Here is a 21,593-nt window from a genome sequence, read left to right on the forward strand (position 1 = left end):
ACTGATGTATGATATTTAGTTGAATTAACTTATTTATATCCGGAGACACACAAGTTGGATTCAAATAAATCCACACCTAATTCATCGTTCAGTGATGGAATCTTCGATTTCAGTATATCCAATACTGCTAATGGAAGACTCAGTATTTTCACATGCGTGAAATGAGAATATACAGGTGCTTCTCACAAAATTAGAATATCATCAAAAAGTTAATTTATTTCATTTCTTCAATATAAAAAGTGAAACTTCATATATTTTATAGAGTCATTACAAACAGAGTTATGTATTTCAAGTGTTTTTCTGTTAATGTTGATGATTACGGCTTACAGCCAATGAAAACCCAAAAGTAATTATCTCAGTAAATTAGAATACTTTATAACATCAGCTTAAAAAAATAATTTTAAAATCCGAAATGTTGGCCTACTGAAATGTATGTTCAGTGAATGCACTCAATACTTGGTCGAGGCTCCCTTTGCATCAGTTACTGCATTAATGCAGCATGGCATGGAGGCGATCAGCCTGTGGACCTGCTGAGGTGTTATGGAAGCCCAGGTTGCTGTGATAGCAGCCTTCAGCTCGTCTGCATTGTTGGGTCTGGTGTCTCTCATCTTCCTCTTGACAATACCCCATAGATTCTCTATGAGGTTAAGGTCAGGCAAGTTTGCTGGCCAATCAAGCACAGTGATACTGTTGTTTTTAAACCAGGAATTGGTACTTTTGGCAGTGCGGACAGGTGCCAAGTCCTGCTGGAGAATGAAATGTCCATCTCCAATAAACTTGTCAGGAGAGGGAAGCATGAAGTGCTCTAAAATTTCCTGGTAGATGGCTGTGCTGACTTTGATCTTGATAAAACACAGTGGACCAACATCGGCAGATGACATGGCTCCCCAAACCATCAATGATTGTGGAAACTTCACACTAGACCTCAAGCAGCTTGGATTGTGTACCTCTCCACTGTTCCTCCAGACTCTGGGACCTTGATTTCTAAATTAAATGCTACATTTACTTTCCTTTTGGAGTGTGTCAATGACTGCCTTCTGGACATCTGTCAAGTCAGCAGTTTTCCCCATGATTGTGGAGCCTATTGAAACAGACTAAGGGACCTTTTTAAATGCTTAGGAAGTCTTTGCAGGTTTGTTTTGTTAATTTTTCTAATTTACTGATTTGACTTTTGGGTTTTCATTGGCTGTAAGCCATAAGCATCAACATTAACAGAAATAAACACTTGAAATAGATCACTCACTCTGTAATGACTCTATATAATATATGGGTTTCACTTTTTGTATTGAAAAACTGAATTAAATTAACTTTTTGATATTCTAATTTTGTGAGAAGCACCTGTAGTCTAGAAATCAATCCATCTGGACTTTGAGATTTGACAAGAAAAGAAGAAAAAACACCTTTCTACAGTACCAGAAAACTGTGAATGAAATGCGTGACGTATCTGTAGATGTTTATAAAAATGGGAATTATGGATTGTAATTGTGCAAAGAAGCTGTCAGCAGGATTGTGCACAGTAACCTACAGATAATGTTAGGTTGGTGCCGTTATACTGATTAAAATGATACCTTGAATGATTAAATCCGTCTTGTGGTTGTTGTTTAATCTTTATTTTCAGTTAATGATATGCTCGTGCTCCGGGGTGGCCTGTAGGGGTCTCCATGTGCTCTGATCAGGTATTCATAATGCAGACTGCTGACAGGTCACTGATCCCTTACTGACCTGCCCCCTAGTTTACATAATGAATATTATATATACATTCTAAATTAAGAAAAACCCCTTCTGCTGGCAGGCACCAGCTGTGGCACCTGTGCTGCAGCCTAATCGAATGTGTAATGGCATATAATTATTATGGTGTAGGTTATCCTGATATTTAAAAAAAAACAAAAAAAAAAAAAAACATTTGAAAATGGTGCCTGTGCAGTAGCAGCTATCAATGTATATAGAAGGGAACGATAGCTGCTACTGCGCAGGCTCTGGCGGCACCATCTTGGTAGAAGAAAAAATTCCTCCTCCAAGATGGCATCGCCGGCGCCTGTACAGTAGCAGCTATCGGTTCCCTTCTATATACATTGATAGCTGCTACTGCACAGGCACCATTTTCAAATTGATTTTTTTTTAAATATCAGGATAAACTCAACCATAATTATATGCACAATACACATGTGACTAAGCTGCTCCTCAGGTGCCACGGCTGGCGCCTGCCTTCAGAATTTTTTTTTTTTTCAGCATGTACATGTAATTCACATTCGTTATGTAAACTAGAGGGCAGGTCAGTGAGGGATCAGAGACCTGTCAGAAGCCATACTGATGAATACCTAATCAGAGCACCACATGAATTCAAAACTGAAAATAAAGATTAAACAACAACCACAAGACGGATTTCATCACCCAGGTATCATTGTAATCAGTATAACGGCGCCGACCTGACACTGTGTGTAGGTTACTGTGCACAATCCTGCTGACTTGATCACTTTAATTGTTAATATATCCCTCTTTTCCCCCACAGTTCAAAATTCTGGATTATTTCAAAATGGTGTAGTCCAAATTTATACCACAGTGGGGTCTCCAAGGGAATATCCCTGTAATTATATCCTTTTTTAAGCTTCCATCCATACTCTTCTTGCCAGTTTATGAATGGGAAGTACAGTAGTTTGTTGCTGCTTGGACAATCTTAATTTCCTATTATAGGCCATAAGAGTTCAGAAAGTGCCTCAAGTAGCTTTCAGGAGGTTTAGTCATATCGGCCTGACCCCATAGTTACATAGTTACATAGTTATTAAGGTTGAAGGAAGACTATATGTCCATCTAGTTCAACCCATAGCCTAACCTAACATGCCCTAACATGTTGATCCAGAGGAAGGCAAAAAAAACCCATGTGCAAAGAGTAAGCTCCACATTGGGGAAAAAAATTCCTTCCCGACTCCACATACGGCAATCAGACTAGTTCCCTGGATCAACGCCCTATCAAGGAATCTAGTGTATATACCCTGTAACATTATACTTTTCCAGAAAGGTATCCAGTCCCCTCTTAAATTTAAGCAATGAATCACTCATTACAACATCACACGGCAGAGAGTTCCATAGTCTCACTGCTCTTACAGTAAAGAATCCGTGTCTGTTATTATGCTTAAACCTTTTTTCCTCCAACCGCAGAGGATGCCCCCTTGTCCCTGTTTCAGGTCTATGATTAAAAAGATCATCAGAAAGGTCTTTGTACTGTCCCCTCATATATTTATACATTAAAATGAGATCACCCCTTAGTCTTCGTTTTTCCAAACTAAATAGCCCCAAGTGTAATAACCTATCTTGGTATTGCAGACCCCCCAGTCCTCTAATAACCTTGGTCGCTCTTCTCTGCACCCGCTCCAGTTCAGCTATGTCTTTCTTATACACCGGAGACCAGAACTGTGCACAGTATTCTAAGTGTGGTCGAACTAGTGACTTGTATAGAGGTAAAATTATATTCTCCTCATGGCCCCAAATTTTTAAGCTGACTTTTATAAATAATATAAGGACATATTAGGGAGTGCTATTCCAGCACCAAGTATAAAGTTCTATTTTTTTATGTAACAAGCTGAAGTTTTTATTGGTACCATTTCGGGGTGCATGCGTCTTTGTAATCATTTTTTGTTTCATTTTATGTAATGGAATTGGAATGAACAAAAATGGTAATATTACTGTATTTTTTATATTTTTTCACCATGCAGGATACATATTGATCTATTTTTATTGTACTGGTCAGATATTATCTTTTTTGTTTGTTTTAATATAATAAATGACTCTTAATTCTGAAAAATTGTATTTTTTTTCATCTATTTTTCAACATTCAAAAACATTTTTTTTTTTACATTATCTATTAGTCCCAGAAGAGGACGTGAACATTTGATCTCTTTATCACTTTAGCAATACACATGTAATGCAGAGCATTTTCCAACCTGTGAGTGCTAGATTCACAGGCTGCCTAATAGACTGGTCCAGAGGAGATTTAAAGTTTAGTCCTCCAGCTGACATAGAAACAATCATCTTCCCGCGATTGCAGTGCGGGGAGCAGATGGAGTGACAAGAGGGAGAGATCTTCCAGTGTCACATTCTATACATGCTGCAGTCCCTTTGACCACGGCAAGTAAATAGTTAATAGAGCACTGCAAACACTGGCAGCATTTAATTTTCTCTGCTACATCTTTGGAAGCAGGGGGAATTGTTTACTGCTCGACATCAATCACCCTGGGATTATAATCCTAGGGTGAATAAGCGCTGACTTTTCACACCCTAATGAAAAGTGGCCCTGCAGTGATGGAACTGGTTAAGTAATGTAACTAAAATATTTCTCAGGAATCTCCTTAGTACCAATTTCTTCAACTTTGGACAACAAGTGTAATCTCTTTTCCCATTCAGTAGTATCTCGTGTAATTGCAGGTACGAGCATGTGATGCAGATGAGTGTGGAGTCAGAAATATATGAAATACATTCCAAACTGCTGCGGGTGAGTAGATCCCATCACCAGTACTCTTCTGACCAAACGTTTAGGGACACATTTTAGTTTTCCCAAAGTTTGGTGCTTCAGTGTTTTTAGATCTTTGTCAGATTTTTCTATGGTTCCTAAAGCACAATTATAAACATTTCATGAGTTTTTAACTCCTTCATGCGCTATAACTCATTTTTCTGTCCACATAGAAATATGAGGGCTTGATTTTTGCGGAACATGTTGCACTTTTGAATGACTCCTCTCTTTTCCCACAAAGTAAACTGGAAAATAAAATAAAAAAACTAAAATTAATTGTATTCCTTTATAGCTGTAAAAATACAAGATACTTTTACTGAGAATAATTTAGAAGTGTGTTTTATTATTGGGACTAGCATACCGTGACTGATGTTTTCATGGTATGTCCAGTAATATTAAGAGAATCTGTCACCCCATTTTTCGCCTATAAGCTGGAGCCACCGGCATCAGGGGCTTATCTACAGCATTCTGTAATGCTGTAGATACCCCCCAATGTAACCTGAAAGATAAGAAAAAGAGGTTAGATTATACTCACCTGGGGTGGTCCCGGTGCGGTCCGGTCCGATGGGCGTCACAGTCCGGGTCCGCCGCCTCCCATCTTCATGCGATGACGTTCTCTTCCTTGCTTCCTGTCACAGCTCCGGCGCAGGTGTACTTTGTCTGCCCTGTTGAGGGCAGAGCAAAGTACTGCAGTGCACAGGCGCTGGGCTTCTCAGACCAGGAAGCAAGGAAGAGGACATCTGGACCCGGACCGTGACTCCCATCGGACCAGACCACAGCAGGACCGCCCCTGGGTGAGTATAATCTAACCTGTTTTTCTTATCTTTCAGGTTACATGGGGGCTTATCTACAGCATTACAGAATGCTGTATATAAGCCCCTGATGGCGGTGGCCCCAGCTTATAGGCAAGAAATGGGGTGACAGATTCCCTTTAAAGGTAACCTGCCATGTAACATAATGCTATTAACCCTCAGATATGCGGGTTAATAGCTTTCAGAAGTTGCCCTGCATCCGCACTGAGAGCCAATGAACTTTATTCCTCCTGGTAGCGTTCAGTATTCAGTCATAGGAGTGCCGCTGGCATGATTTCAGTCATCGCTCGGTTCACAGAGAGCAGCGCCTGTAACCATGGCACTGACTGACAGCCGACCATAATGCTGATCCTGCTGTCAGTCAGTACTGGGGGCGTGGTGTCAGAATGCTATTAACCTGTAGATTAACTCCATTTCTGCTGGTTAATAGGGTTCTTTTACATGACGGGGTCCTTTTAAAGAACCTTTCACCAGAAAAAAAGCAGTATTAATGTGCAGATGTCATGATAATCTGCAGGTTAATATCGTTATTAACCTGCCCAGCTCCTGCCCATAGCCGAACGCTGCTGGGATAAAATGGACTTTGTTCTCTCCAGCAGCGTTCTGATTTCAGTCACAAGGGGCAGTGCTGGTGCTGGTTCAGTCACCGCAATGAGTATGCGGCTGCTGTAACCGAGCCCCCGGCCCTGACTGACAGCCAGAAACAGAACGCTGCCAGGGAGAAAGTAAATTTTCTCTCTACAATGATCAGCTAAGTGCAGGCGCTGGGCAAGTTAGTTAAGCTATCAACCTGCAGTTTTTTTTTTTTTGTTTTTTTTTCTGGTGACAGGTTCCCTTTAAGTAAAATATCCTTTGCAAATGGCTTTTGCAGATTTTTCTGCTTCTTTAGTATGTTTGTACATTTGTTATTGTACTTTAATGCCAAGCTTAATTCTATTTTTCCCAGCTTTCTAGTTCTCAGCAAAATTTAGAAACATCACTGCGAGAAATTAAGATTGAACTGTCACCTGGGGGTAGTCTAACTGACTCCTGGATCAACGTCGAAGGCACACACCCCAGTGATAGGAAGTAAGTACGTAAGGCGCTATTAGTAAAACATTTTCTTACATTTAAAAGGATGTTCACCACTTCATTCTTCAGGAGCACTCCAGTCCCCTGCCTCCAGCATCTCAGTAGGGGTTGTGTGGTGGGTGCACTCCTGAAGATTGACAATTCAGACCAGTGCTAATGGCATGACCACGCCACTGGTCCGAACTGAGCAGTCTCCCAAATTGCTAGTAAAGGCAGCTTTGCAGAATGGGAGAAGCGCAGAGGCAGTGATGCTGCTCGGATGCAGCCAGCTTTAAAATGTCGGGAGTAATCTCTAAGCATGAGCCTGCTAGTGTGCTAGGTAATCTCTTCATTCTTCAGATTGGAGAGAATTTTTAATAGGTAAATATTAAAGTTACCATACTTGCTTTTACGAGGATTTTGTAATTTTACCTACTTAAGAACTTGAAAGAATCCCTTTAGCACTGCTGCTGGTTTTTATTTTTTTAAAGGAACACAAAAGGATTAAGATGGATGAACATCTTATGAATATGATTTAATTGTCTACAAACTGGATACGCGTCAACCAGTAATTTATTTTAATTTTGTTTCTGGTAGTGTGGAGAAGATGCAAGTATTACTCAGCTTGATAACAGAAATCAGCTGTCAGTTCAAGAAGGATAAAGCACAACGTAGTGAGTCCGCTTTTCTTCATGTTGATTGCCTTTCTTTTCTTCGAAAGTTTTTTCCCTGTTTGCTTTTCTGTCTTATGAAAACATATTTTTGTGGTTAAATATATTTTTATTAAAGAGAAGAGAATTTTACAAGAAAAACAGTACTTGAAAACTACGTCAATGATCAAAGTACTTTTTCTTATAATATACAATTCGAGAAGAGTAACACAAAAAACACTCGTTCACAAACCTTGCATAAATCTTACATAAAAGAGTGAAAGAATAAAAAAAAATTAGAGGGAGTAAACCCTCTAGAATGACTACAGTATCTTTAACATATAAGCAATAACTCCTTTCCCCCGCAACAGGCGAGGACTTTCCTTACCGTGAATAAAATAAAGCATACCTAAAATCAGTTCGCCCATGTCCCCTAGAGCGAGACATACACGCAAATAGTATCATTATAAAAGTAACTGATAAATCATGGTATAGACCTTTCTTTATCGCCTCTCATTGGGGGACACAGGAACCATGGGGTGTATGCTGCTGCCACTAGGAGGCTGACACTATGCAAATAAAAAAGTTAGCTCCTGCTCTGCAGTGTACACCCCACCGACTGGCATTATACTCTTCAGTTTAGCTTAGTGTCAGTAGGAGGTGGGCACGGGTCTTTCATTAGACCCTTATCTACCTCAATGTGCGTCGTTTCTTTTCAGGTTTTTCCGGAGGGATACAGGGTGAGCAGTCACACCTGTAGTCCCACAAGCGGACTATGAGTACAGCGTGTACTGCCACCCCGTATCCTCATAGATCCCTCTCCAGGACCAAGATCCTAGCACACAAGCGGGCTTAGAAGTCCGGTCCTGGCTCCGTCCCCCACCCACTCGCCCACCAGAGCCTGTCGGTTTGGAGGAGACGAGGACGTCCATCAGCTCCCTGGACGTCTCATACCCTTCCTGTCAGGTTAGTATCGGCGTGGGATGTTTTAGGTGAGTATTTCTCCCATTCCCATCCCACATCTTTTATAGGGGGGGGGACCTTGTTAGGGGCTCCCAGCCTCCTTTCATACCTGTCATCATCTGCGTCCATACAGGACGCGGCCGGGATTGTTTGTGTCGCGCTGCGACATCCGTAGGTGCGCTTTCTTCTGCACCTCTTCTCCCTATTCTGATACGGGGGCCCTCTGCCTTCTTTCCGGCGCGGGGCCCTTACAGGATGCACCGTTCTTCTGCATGCCTGCACGTTGGGCTGCCATACGTTCCAGGCGCCGCAGGAGGTGCGGCGCACCCCTCTGTGCTGCGGCTCTTCATGGGGCACCATTCTCAGCGCGGCAGCCTTGCAGGCTGTCGCGCCGCTTCTCCCTGCGGCGCTCTGCTCTGGCGCCGCAGGAGGTCCTTCTCTGGGCGTCCCTCAGCGGTGCAGCCTGGTAGGCGACCGCGCCGCTAGCTCTCTTAGGGCGCTCCATTCCGGCGCCGCGGCTCCTTTCCTCGGCCGCCGGCCCCTAATTTAGGCCCCGGCTTTGGTCGGGGCCTACTTCCGGTTTTCGGTTCCCTCTCTTCCGGTTCTGCGGGCGGGCTTTTTCCCGCCCGACTTACTGTGCCCTGCCTACCGGCGCCCCTGCGTCTGGCTCCGCCCCCTTCCTCCTGGTACACTTGTCTGGTGTGCACACCACTTTGTACCGGCAGCAGCACCAGCTCTCGCAAGCGCACCCGCACATCTGCTGTGGACACAGCTCTATCTGCGCTGAATACTGCTCCTCAGGGCACTCCATCGACAGTGGGACATCTTCCAGGACCGGGTCCGTGAGTAGCTGCACTGCAGTCTGACACCCCCCTCTGCCCACTGTCCCCTAACCCACTGGCATCTTCAGGGCTCAAAATGTCTACCTCTAAAGGGGGCCGCTCTCGCCCCCCTACTTCTTCTTCATCTACCGCCTTAGTCACGTACTTTGCATGTTCGTCCTGTAACAGCAAACTTCCCTCAGGTCAGTCCTCCCCGCTGTGTCAGTCCTGCAGCAACCCGATTATTCCCACCGCCCAGGATCCCCCAGCTGTTCCGCCCGAGAGTGATCCCCCCATCCCAGGCTGGGCCGCCTCTCTGTCACAATCGGTGGCTGATTTAACACGGGTATCTCAAACCCTGGTGTCCGCGCTGGATCGGTTACCCTTGCAAACCCCGGCCATAGCCAGCGGGTCGCAGGAACCGCCGCCTGAGCCCTCCTTGATAAGCCACAAAAGGTCCAGACAGGAACGTCGGTCTGAGTCCTCTTCTCGTTCCATCTCGCCGCTCGGCCCTCCCCCGCGGTTGGTGTCCCACCGATCCTCCTCCCCTGAGTCAGGCGAGGCATTATCTGATGCGCCCTCGGAGGACATTTCGGAGCTGGATTCTAACCAAATTGCCACCATGAGTGAGACAGTCCAGAACCTCATTGGGGCAATAAACCAAACCTGTGGCATCAAGGATCCCTCTACGGAACCCGCAGATCAGGCGGTTTCGTTTAGACGGGCCAAACCACCTTCTAAATTTTTCGCTCCTCATCCTGAGTTCGAGGAAATCTTGTCCAGAGAGAGAGAGAACCCCACTAGGCGTTTTCAGAGGGGAAAACGCCTGGGTGTGCTATATCCTTTTTCTCCAGACCTTACCGCCAATTGGACGGTCTCTCCCTCGGTGGATCCACCAGTGTCCAGGCTGTCCACCAACACGGTGCTTCCTTTGTCCGGCGGAGCATCTCTGAAGGATTCTAACGATAGAGTTATAGAATCCTTCGCGAAATCTGCTTTTGAAGCGGCTTCAGCGGCGCTATGTCCAGCCTTTGCTTCCACTTGGACTTCAAAATCCATCTCAAAATGGGCCAAGGATCTTCGGCGAGGTATCCTGGACGGGGCGCCTCCCGCGCAATTAGCGGAGCTTGCCAACCAGATTTCCCACGCTGGGGAATACCTGGTTTCCGCCTCCCTGGATGTCGCGTCTTGTGCGGCTCAAGCTTCCAGCAATGCCGTTGCCATCCGTCGGACCGTTTGGCTCAAGGCCTGGCAGGCGGACTTGTCCTCCAAAAAGTCCCTCACTAGTCTGCCCTTCCTAGGCTCTCGTCTCTTTGGTTCCCAGCTGGACCAAATAATTAAGGACGCCACCGGGGGTACAAGCTCTCTTCTCCCCCAGGCTAAGCCTCGTCGCCCTCCTCCTAGACGACAGTTTCGTTCTTTTCGGCCTTTTCGTCGCTTCGCTGCGTCAAACTCCTTTTCCCAGCAGCAACAGAGGCCACAGGCACGTCAAGAGAGGAAGGCGGTGTCCTTTAGGCCCACTCCGTCCTGGCGTCCTCGCTTCCCCCAGGGTAGATCCTCCAGGCCCAGGACTGGAAGATCCACCTCGGCATGACTCTCAGCAAGACTCCAGCCCAACTTCCAGTTTGGGCGGCCGTCTTCTCCTTTTCAGGGACGTCTGGATTTCCGCAGTAGAGGACGCATAGGTCAGGGAAGTTGTATCCTCGGGATACAAGATAGAGTTCGCCTCCCGACCCAGGGATCGTTTCTTCCAATCCCGTCCTCCAAGAGATCCCGCTCTAGTTCCGGGCTTCTTCTCAGCCATCGCTTCTCTGCTCAAATCCGGAGTAATCGTTCCCGTCCCAGAAAAAGAACGCTTCACGGGTTTCTACTCGAATCTTTTTGTGGTACCGAAAAAAGACGGCAAGGTTCGCCCCATTCTGGACCTCAAATTGCTGAACAGGAGAGTTCGCCTGAGACACTTCAGGATGGAATCCCTTCGTTCAGTAATTGCTTCCATGGAGGCTCAGGAATTTCTATGCTCTATAGATATCCAGGACGCCTACCTACATGTCCCGATATTTCCCGGACATCACCGTTTCCTGCGCTTCGCAATGCAACGAGATCATTTTCAGTTCGTCGCCCTGCCGTTCGGTCTCGCAACCGCGCCAAGGGTGTTCACGAAGATCATGGCGGCACTGATGGCCATCTTGAGAGTCAGAGGCTTGGTCCTTTTTCCATATCTCGACGACATCCTCATCAAGGCTCCGTCCTTTGCTCAGGCCCACGAAAGCCAGTCCATTGTTCTCGATACCTTAGCCCGTTTCGGGTGGCTGGTCAACCGGAAGAAGTCCTGCCTTATTCCTTCTCAGCGCATCATCTTTCTGGGCATGCTTCTCGACACTCGTCAGAGCAGAGTCTTCCTTCCCAAAGACAAGAGATCCTCTCTTTGTCGGGACATACGCTTGCTCCAGGGTCCTCGGCCTCCCTCCGTTCGGCCATGAAGGTTCTGGGGAAAATGGTAGCTACATTGGAAGCGATTCCCTTCGCCCAATTCCATTCGCGACCCCTTCAGCAAGCCATTCTGTCTCAGTGGGACAGGTCTGTCTTCTCCCTGGATCGGCCGATCAGACTCTCTTCTCGGGTCAAGTGGTCCCTCGACTGGTGGCTGACGTCACCTCTCATTTCCCAGGGCAGGTCCTTCCTTCCAGTTCACTGGCAGGTGGTGACAACGGACGCCAGCCTGATCGGCTGGGGTGCGGTTTTTCGCCACCTGACGGTTCAGGGCCGTTGGTCGTCGCAGGAATCAACTCTGCCAATCAATGTCCTCGAGATTCGGGCCATCTTTCTGTCCCTCCGCCACTGGGAAAGGATCCTCAGGGGCCTTCCAGTCCGGATCCAGACGGACAACGCCACGGCTGTGGCATATGTCAACCATCAGGGGGGGACCCGGAGCTCCTTGGCCCTTGCCGAGGTATCCATGATCCTCCTTTGGGCAGAGGCAACGGTTCCGGTGATATCCGCGGTGCATATCCCCGGCGTGGACAACTGGGCCGCCGACTTCCTCAGCCGTGAGGGCCTCGCGGCAGGGGAATGGTCCTTGCATCCGGAGGTCTTCCATCAGATTTGTCTTCGATGGGGGACTCCGGATGTGGATCTCACGGCGTTCCGCAGTTCGTCTCCAGGTCCCGCGATCCTCTCGCAGTGGGCGTCGATGCTCTGGCCATTCCTTGGTCACAGTTCGAGCTGCCCTACCTGTTCCCACCCCTTCCATTACTTCCCAAGCTTTTGAAGAAGATCAAAGCGGAAGGGGTGCCGGTCATCCTGATCGCCCCGGATTGGCCCAGGAGAGCTTGGTTCGCGGAGCTCGTCAACCTTCTCACGGACTCTCCCTGGCGCCTTCCAGACAGGCCCGATCTGCTGTCCCAGGGTCCGATCTGCCACCCGAATTCTCGGTCGCTCCGTTTAACGGCGTGGCTGTTGAGACCGCGGTTCTAAGAGCGTCCGGCCTTTCGGACCGGGTGATTCACACCATGATTCAGGCTCGGAAGCCTTCGTCTTCCAGGATCTACTACCGCACCTGGAAGGCTTACTTCCGTTGGTGCGAGTCCAACCGCGTTCCGCCTATGGTTTTTTCCCTGCCTTCTCTTTTGGCCTTCCTTCAGGCAGGACTGGATTCGGGCCTGGCTCTTAGCTCCCTGAAGGGTCAGGTCTCTGCGCTTTCCATCCTCTTTCAGAAGACCTTGGCCTCTCGGCCACAGGTTAAGACCTTCTTTCAGGGGGTAGCCCACGCCGTCCCGCCGTACAGGGCCCCTGTGGAGGCATGGGACCTAAACCTGGTACTGGACGTTTTGAAGGTTTCTCCCTTTGAACCTCTTAGGGAGATTCCTCTATCAGTTTTATCTTGGAAGGTGGCCTTTCTTGTGGCCATCACGTCCATTCGCCGCGTTTCTGAGCTGGCGGCACTGTCTTGCCGCCCTCCATTTTTGGTCATTCACCAGGACAAGGTGGTCTTCCGACCCCCACCTTCTTTTCTTCCTAAGGTGGTTTCCACCTCAACGAGGACATCGTTCTACCTTCCTTTTGTCCAGCTCCGACTCATCCTCTGGAGCGATCGTTGAACAAGCTAGACCTCGTCAGGGCAGTGAGGATTTATCTGGATAGAACATCCTCTTTCCGGAAGACGGATTCTTTTTTCGTCATTCCTGATGGCACGCGCAGAGGCCAGCCGGCTTCTAAAGCGACTATTGCTCGATGGATCAGAATGGCAATTTTGGAGGCTTACCGGGTCAAGAACAGAGTGCCCCCTCCTGGGATTAAGGCTCACTCTACCCGGGCAGTCGGCGCCTCCTGGGCGGTGCACCACAGGGCTTCCGCCCTACAGCTTTGCAAAGCGGCAACTTGGTCTTCCATCCACACGTTCGCCAAATTTTACAAGGTCCATACCTACGCATCGGCGGACGCCAGCGTAGGCAGAAGGATCCTGCAGGCGGCAGTGGTGAGTCCTCTGACCTGATGGAAGTCTGTTTTTCCCACCCTTGGGACTGCTTTGGGACGTCCCATGGTTCCTGTGTCCCCCAATGAGAGGCGATAAAGAAAACAGGATTTTTGGTTGCTTACCGTAAAATCTGTTTCTTGAAGCCTCCATTGGGGGACACAGCTCTCTCCCAATGTTTTCTGTTATCTGTTCTATGACTGTTCTCACGTTACAGTTCTCAAGTTTGTGGTTATGGTTTTTCAACCTTGTTTCATTATCTCCTACTGCTTTCTCACTAACTGAAGAGTATAATGCCAGTCGGTGGGGTGTACACTGCAGAGGAGGAGCTAACTTTTTTATTTGCATAGTGTCAGCCTCCTAGTGGCAGCAGCATACACCCCATGGTTCCTGTGTCCCCCAATGGAGGCTTCAAGAAACAGATTTTACGGTAAGCAACCAAAAATCCTGTTATCACACTGAGCTGGTGGAAGGTGAACAGCTCACCCAGGGGGGAGATTGAAAGAAGAGGAAATAGAGGGGGGAGCTCGAGTAGGTGGGGCTCAAGAAAAGAAATATAAAATGAGAACACGAAAAGAAAGGAAGAGTAGCATAGTAATCGACTGTAGAATAGACAGGTGTATTCAGGTAAACATGTCAGGGAAACGAGCAGAATCTTTAAATAGAATCCATTCAGTCCAGATACCTAAAAAGGAGACCCTTGTCTGTGAAAGGTCTGCATCAATTTCCTCCATCCTAAAGATGGTTTCAAATTCTGAAAACCACTCCACAATATCGGGGGGGACCGGGTCTCGCCATCGGCGGGGGATCACCGTTCTAGCAGCCGCTAGACAAAATTTGAGGATGTCCTTTTTTTGGGATCTCACCGAACCGGGAATCATGGAGAGCAATGCCATCTCCGGAGTACCGGTGATGTGCTTGCCTGTGATCAAACCATAATTTCTGAACACTTGGTCCCAGAATGTTCTAATCAAGGGGCAGTCCCACCAGATATGCAAAAGGGAGCCAATGCCATTTCCACACCTCCAACAGCAGTTTGAAATTGTGGGAGAAAATTTGTGTAACCTGTCAGGAGTGAGTTACCACCTATATTGCAGTTTACACCCCTTCTCCGAGGCCTCACTGGAACTCGGGAGTTTATGGTTCATCAGGAAACATCGCTCCCATTCCTCATCCGACAGAATTCGCCCTAAATCCTTCTCCCAAGCAGACTGGAAATAGAGCCTTGCGTCAGAGTCAGGTGTTGAAAAAATTGAGTAGAGGGAAGAGATTCCCCTGCTCGGGGCGTCCCCACCGGCAAACAACAGTTCCAAGGGAGAGAGTCTACAGTTCGAACCCCTTGGCAAATTCAAAGAGGCCAGGAAGGACCGGACCTGCAAGTACTCCCACCATAGAAGTTTAGTGGAGGGAGATTGGGTTTGGAGGGAACAGAAGGTGGGAATCTCGCCACGCTGAAAGATATCACCAACCCGTATGTCATCCTCGTATTTCCATCCCATGAAGGCTTTCCTGTGAATGCCCGGAGGAAATGCCGGGTTGCAAAAAATAGGTGTAAGAAGGCTGGCCCCAGCAGGAGCGGACCCCTTCACACCACTGCAGTGCCATGCCCTCATAGCCTCTGAGGCTAGGAAGGAAAATCTCCCCCGTTGAAGAGCATATTGCTTTGGGATCCACTGAAGATAATGAAGAGGCAAATCGGACCATTCTTGTTCCAACTCTACCCATTTTTTAAATTTAATTTTATATTTCCAGTCCAAGAGGCGAACTAATATGGCCGCCCTGCAATAGTTTCGGAGGTTGGGTAGACCAACCCCACCAAACTGGCATGGCCTAGATAGAACCTTGTAACTCACTCTCGGTGTTTTCCCCTTCCAGATAAAACGGAAAATCAAGAACTATATTTTAATAAAAAACGATTTATGTGGCCAAATGGGAATAGCCTGAAAGATATAAAGAAATCTCGGCAGGATATCCATCTTAACCACCTGAATCCTACCGAGCCACGACAGCCTCAATAGGCCGTAAGACTCCAGAAGGGATCCCACCCTGTTCAAAATGACCTGATGGTTCAAAGAAAATAATTGAAGAGGATCCGAGGTGAGGTTCACCCCGAGATATGAAATCTGATCCTGTTGCCATCTGAAGGGGAAGGTCCGCTTCAAGGAAGCCACCACGGAAGAAGATGGAGAAATGTTTAGGACCTCAGTTTTGGAGTAATTAATCTTGAAGTTACTTAAATCCCCGAAGGATTCGAACTCCTTCATAAGCACTGGAAAAGAGACGACTGTGTTAGAGACGAAGAGGAGGATGTCGTCGGCAAATAGGGCCGTTTTATGGTTAGAGTTTCCAACCTGAATCCCTGAGATACTGTCATTAACTCGGATAGCCTTAGCCAAATGCTCAATAACTAAAACATATAAAAGGGGCGACAACGGGCAGCCTTGTCTAGTACCGTTCTGGATATAAAACCGATCGGACAAAGATCCATTGACTCTAACACGAGCTGAGGGTTTTGAATATAATGACATAATTTTCCCCAGGAAATTGGATTGTAAGCCAATATGGGTCAGGGTCTCCCGTAAAAAATCCCAATGGACTCTATCAAAGGCCTTTTCCGCGTCAATCGACAGAAGACAAAGAGGGGACTTTTGCATCTTGGACCTCTCAATAAGGAGAAGAGACCTGATAATGCTGTCCCGCGCCTCCCGGCCTCTGACAAAGCCCACCCGATCAAGGTCAATAATAGATGGGAGAAGTCCCGACAATCTGTCAGCCAATACCTTAGCAAATAATTTTACATCGACGTTGATCAGGGAGATTGGCCTATAACTCCCGGCCAGCAGGGGATCTTTATTAGGCTTTGGCAGAACAGAAATATGAGCCTCTAGGGACTGGGGGGTAAAACTATTCTCCTCAGAAATCGCATTAAAGGTGAGGACCATTTGGGGAAGCAAGTCAGATAGAAGGGATTTATAGAATAAGGGAGTGAACCCATCCGGCCCAGGACATTTAGAGGTGGACGTGGATTTAACAGCTTCTGCCAGCTCCTCAGGGGTTACGTCCTTTTCCAGGACCGCCAAATCCGCCTCAAGAAGGGACGGGACCTTGATCCTATTCATATAATAATAATATAATAATAATAATCTTTATTTTTATATAGCGCTAACATATTCCGCAGCGCTTTACAGTTTGCACACATTATCATCACTGTCCCTGATTGGGCTCACAATCTAGAATTCCTACCAGTTTGTCTTTGGAATGTGGGAGGAAACCGGAGTGCCCGGAGGAAACCCACGCAAACACGGAGAGAACATACAAACTCTTTGCAGATGTTGTCCTGGGTGGGATTAGAACCCAGGACCCCAGTTCTGCAAGGCTGTAGTGCTAACCACTGCGCCACCGTGCTGCCCTTTAGATTTAATTTAGATTTAATTTTATTTTTCAACGTGGTGGGATCCAAATCAGCGAACCTGCCCCTAATGTTGTATAGGGATTTATAGAACTTTTGAAAGACCTCTAGGATCTCCTCATTACTATGGACCAGTTGGCCCTTATTATTTTTGAGTGATGAGATAAGGGTGGGACCCGATCTGGGATGAAGCAGTCGTGCTAGAGGGCGCCCACAAACATTAGCTCTTTTGTAGAAAAACCCTTTAGTTCTTTCCTTGTCACCCATAAACCATCTATCCAGCAGGCCTTTAAGTTCAAGCCTTTTTGTAGTAAGCTCGACCAGAGTCTCAGAGGACCTCGAATTCTTATGCCTGCTTTCCAGGGTCTGAATTTGTGACAGCAAAGCGTCTATTTCCTCAGTCTGGAGTTTTTTGATTCTAGCCCCATGTTTGATTAAGGTGCCTCTCATGACGCACTTCAATGCTTCCCATTTAATTGCCTGAGGTGTGGGATCTGTCGCATGAGTATGGGCAAACGCTGCAATGTCAGATTTCAAATCACTCAAACAGGTGGTGTCTCGTTAAAGGTTGCCATTCAATTTCCACGAGAATTTTTTCATAGCCAGCCCGGGTATCTCCAAGGATAGAAAAATAGGGCAATAATCCGACGGAACCATATTACCAATTTTGGCATCAGGCCTCCAAGATAAGACTCCCCTGCTGACCAGAAAAAGGTCAATTCTGCTGTAGGAGTTATGTGGAGTTGAACAAGCTAGACCTCGTCAGGGCAGTGAGGATTTATCTGGATAGAACATCCTCTTTCCGGAAGACGGATTCTTTTTTCGTCATTCCTGATGGCACGCGCAGAGGCCAGCCGGCTTCTAAAGCGACTATTGCTCGATGGATCAGAATGGCAATTTTGGAGGCTTACCGGGTCAAGAACAGAGTGCCCCCTCCTGGGATTAAGGCTCACTCTACCCGGGCAGTCGGCGCCTCCTGGGCGGTGCACCACAGGGCTTCCGCCCTACAGCTTTGCAAAGCGGCAACTTGGTCTTCCATCCACACGTTCGCCAAATTTTACAAGGTCCATACCTACGCATCGGCGGACGCCAGCGTAGGCAGAAGGATCCTGCAGGCGGCAGTGGTGAGTCCTCTGACCTGATGGAAGTCTGTTTTTCCCACCCTTGGGACTGCTTTGGGACGTCCCATGGTTCCTGTGTCCCCCAATGAGAGGCGATAAAGAAAACAGGATTTTTGGTTGCTTACCGTAAAATCTGTTTCTTGAAGCCTCCATTGGGGGACACAGCTCTCTCCCAATGTTTTCTGTTATCTGTTCTATGACTGTTCTCACGTTACAGTTCTCAAGTTTGTGGTTATGGTTTTTCAACCTTGTTTCATTATCTCCTACTGCTTTCTCACTAACTGAAGAGTATAATGCCAGTCGGTGGGGTGTACACTGCAGAGGAGGAGCTAACTTTTTTATTTGCATAGTGTCAGCCTCCTAGTGGCAGCAGCATACACCCCATGGTTCCTGTGTCCCCCAATGGAGGCTTCAAGAAACAGATTTTACGGTAAGCAACCAAAAATCCTGTTATCACACTGAGCTGGTGGAAGGTGAACAGCTCACCCAGGGGGGAGATTGAAAGAAGAGGAAATAGAGGGGGGAGCTCGAGTAGGTGGGGCTCAAGAAAAGAAATATAAAATGAGAACACGAAAAGAAAGGAAGAGTAGCATAGTAATCGACTGTAGAATAGACAGGTGTATTCAGGTAAACATGTCAGGGAAACGAGCAGAATCTTTAAATAGAATCCATTCAGTCCAGATACCTAAAAAGGAGACCCTTGTCTGTGAAAGGTCTGCATCAATTTCCTCCATCCTAAAGATGGTTTCAAATTCTGAAAACCACTCCACAATATCGGGGGGGACCGGGTCTCGCCATCGGCGGGGGATCACCGTTCTAGCAGCCGCTAGACAAAATTTGAGGATGTCCTTTTTTTGGGATCTCACCGAACCGGGAATCATGGAGAGCAATGCCATCTCCGGAGTACCGGTGATGTGCTTGCCTGTGATCAAACCATAATTTCTGAACACTTGGTCCCAGAATGTTCTAATCAAGGGGCAGTCCCACCAGATATGCAAAAGGGAGCCAATGCCATTTCCACACCTCCAACAGCAGTTTGAAATTGTGGGAGAAAATTTGTGTAACCTGTCAGGAGTGAGTTACCACCTATATTGCAGTTTACACCCCTTCTCCGAGGCCTCACTGGAACTCGGGAGTTTATGGTTCATCAGGAAACATCGCTCCCATTCCTCATCCGACAGAATTCGCCCTAAATCCTTCTCCCAAGCAGACTGGAAATAGAGCCTTGCGTCAGAGTCAGGTGTTGAAAAAATTGAGTAGAGGGAAGAGATTCCCCTGCTCGGGGCGTCCCCACCGGCAAACAACAGTTCCAAGGGAGAGAGTCTACAGTTCGAACCCCTTGGCAAATTCAAAGAGGCCAGGAAGGACCGGACCTGCAAGTACTCCCACCATAGAAGTTTAGTGGAGGGAGATTGGGTTTGGAGGGAACAGAAGGTGGGAATCTCGCCACGCTGAAAGATATCACCAACCCGTATGTCATCCTCGTATTTCCATCCCATGAAGGCTTTCCTGTGAATGCCCGGAGGAAATGCCGGGTTGCAAAAAATAGGTGTAAGAAGGCTGGCCCCAGCAGGAGCGGACCCCTTCACACCACTGCAGTGCCATGCCCTCATAGCCTCTGAGGCTAGGAAGGAAAATCTCCCCCGTTGAAGAGCATATTGCTTTGGGATCCACTGAAGATAATGAAGAGGCAAATCGGACCATTCTTGTTCCAACTCTACCCATTTTTTAAATTTAATTTTATATTTCCAGTCCAAGAGGCGAACTAATATGGCCGCCCTGCAATAGTTTCGGAGGTTGGGTAGACCAACCCCACCAAACTGGCATGGCCTAGATAAAACCTTGTAACTCACTCTCGGTGTTTTCCCCTTCCAGATAAAACGGAAAATCAAGAACTATATTTTAATAAAAAACGATTTATGTGGCCAAATGGGAATAGCCTGAAAGATATAAAGAAATCTCGGCAGGATATCCATCTTAACCACCTGAATCCTACCGAGCCACGACAGCCTCAATAGGCCGTAAGACTCCAGAAGGGATCCCACCCTGTTCAAAATGACCTGATGGTTCAAAGAAAATAATTGAAGAGGATCCGAGGTGAGGTTCACCCCGAGATATGAAATCTGATCCTGTTGCCATCTGAAGGGGAAGGTCCGTTTCAAGGAAGCCACCACGGAAGAAGATGGAGAAATGTTTAGGACCTCAGTTTTGGAGTAATTAATCTTGAAGTTACTTAAATCCCCGAAGGATTCGAACTCCTTCATAAGCACTGGAAAAGAGACGACTGGGTTAGAGACGAAGAGGAGGATGTCGTCGGCAAATAGGGCCGTTTTATGGTTAGAGTTTCCAACCTGAATCCCTGAGATACTGTCATTAACTCGGATAGCCTTAGCCAAATGCTCAATAACTAAAACATATAAAAGGGGCGACAACGGGCAGCCTTGTCTAGTACCGTTCTGGATATAAAACCGATCGGACAAAGATCCATTGACTCTAACACGAGCTGAGGGTTTTGAATATAATGACATAATTTTCCCCAGGAAATTGGATTGTAAGCCAATATGGGTCAGGGTCTCCCGTAAAAAATCCCAATGGACTCTATCAAAGGCCTTTTCCGCGTCAATCGACAGAAGACAAAGAGGGGACTTTTGCATCTTGGACCTCTCAATAAGGAGAAGAGACCTGATAATGCTGTCCCGCGCCTCCCGGCCTCTGACAAAGCCCACCTGATCAAGGTCAATAATAGATGGGAGAAGTCCCGACAATCTGTCAGCCAATACCTTAGCAAATAATTTTACATCGACGTTGATCAGGGAGATTGGCCTATAACTCCCGGCCAGCAGGGGATCTTTATTAGGCTTTGGCAGAACAGAAATATGAGCCTCTAGGGACTGGGGGGTAAAACTATTCTCCTCAGAAATCGCATTAAAGGTGAGGACCATTTGGGGAAGCAAGTCAGATAGAAGGGATTTATAGAATAAGGGAGTGAACCCATCCGGCCCAGGACATTTAGAGGTGGACGTGGATTTAACAGCTTCTGCCAGCTCCTCAGGGGTTACGTCCTTTTCCAGGACCGCCAGATCCGCCTCAAGAAGGGACGGGACCTTGATCCTATTCATATAATAATAATATAATAATAATAATCTTTATTTTTATATAGCGCTAACATATTCCGCAGCGCTTTACAGTTTGCACACATTATCATCACTGTCCCTGATTGGGCTCACAATCTAGAATTCCTACCAGTATGTCTTTGGAATGTGGGAGGAAACCGGAGTGCCCGGAGGAAACCCACGCAAACACGGAGAGAACATACAAACTCTTTGCAGATGTTGTCCTGGGTGGGATTAGAACCCAGGACCCCAGCGCTGCAAGGCTGTAGTGCTAACCACTGCGCCACCGTGCTGCCCTTTAGATTTAATTTAGATTTAATTTTATTTTTCAACGTGGTGGGATCCAAATCAGCGAACCTGCCCCTAATGTTGTATAGGGATTTATAGAACTTTTGAAAGACCTCTAGGATCTCCTCATTACTATGGACCAGTTGGCCCTTATTATTTTTGAGTGATGAGATAAGGGTGGGACCCGATCTGGGATGAAGCAGTCGTGCTAGAGGGCGCCCACAAACATTAGCTCTTTTGTAGAAAAACCCTTTAGTTCTTTCCTTGTCACCCATAAACCATCTATCCAGCAGGCCTTTAAGTTCAAGCCTTTTTGTAGTAAGCTCGACCAGAGTCTCAGAGGACCTCGAATTCTTATGCCTGCTTTCCAGGGTCTGAATTTGTGACA

The 21,593-nt window shown here is 47.0% G+C and overlaps 1 protein-coding gene across 2 annotated transcripts in view; it reads left to right on the top strand.

Moving 5' to 3' along the window:
- TBK1 (TANK binding kinase 1) overlaps nt 1-21,593 on the top strand; it is a 114,981-nt gene that overhangs the window by 47,466 nt on the left and 45,922 nt on the right. For both annotated transcript variants that reach the window (XM_069764669.1, XM_069764670.1), the window contains exons 13-15: nt 4,420-4,486; nt 6,263-6,384; nt 6,964-7,040. In XM_069764669.1, coding sequence (XP_069620770.1) covers nt 4,420-4,486; nt 6,263-6,384; nt 6,964-7,040 — 266 coding nt within the window. The remainder of the gene's footprint in view (nt 1-4,419; nt 4,487-6,262; nt 6,385-6,963; nt 7,041-21,593) is intronic.

The sequence above is a fragment of the Ranitomeya imitator genome, chromosome 4, assembly GCF_032444005.1.
Source record: "Ranitomeya imitator isolate aRanImi1 chromosome 4, aRanImi1.pri, whole genome shotgun sequence".
Classification (NCBI taxonomy): domain Eukaryota; kingdom Metazoa; phylum Chordata; class Amphibia; order Anura; family Dendrobatidae; genus Ranitomeya; species Ranitomeya imitator.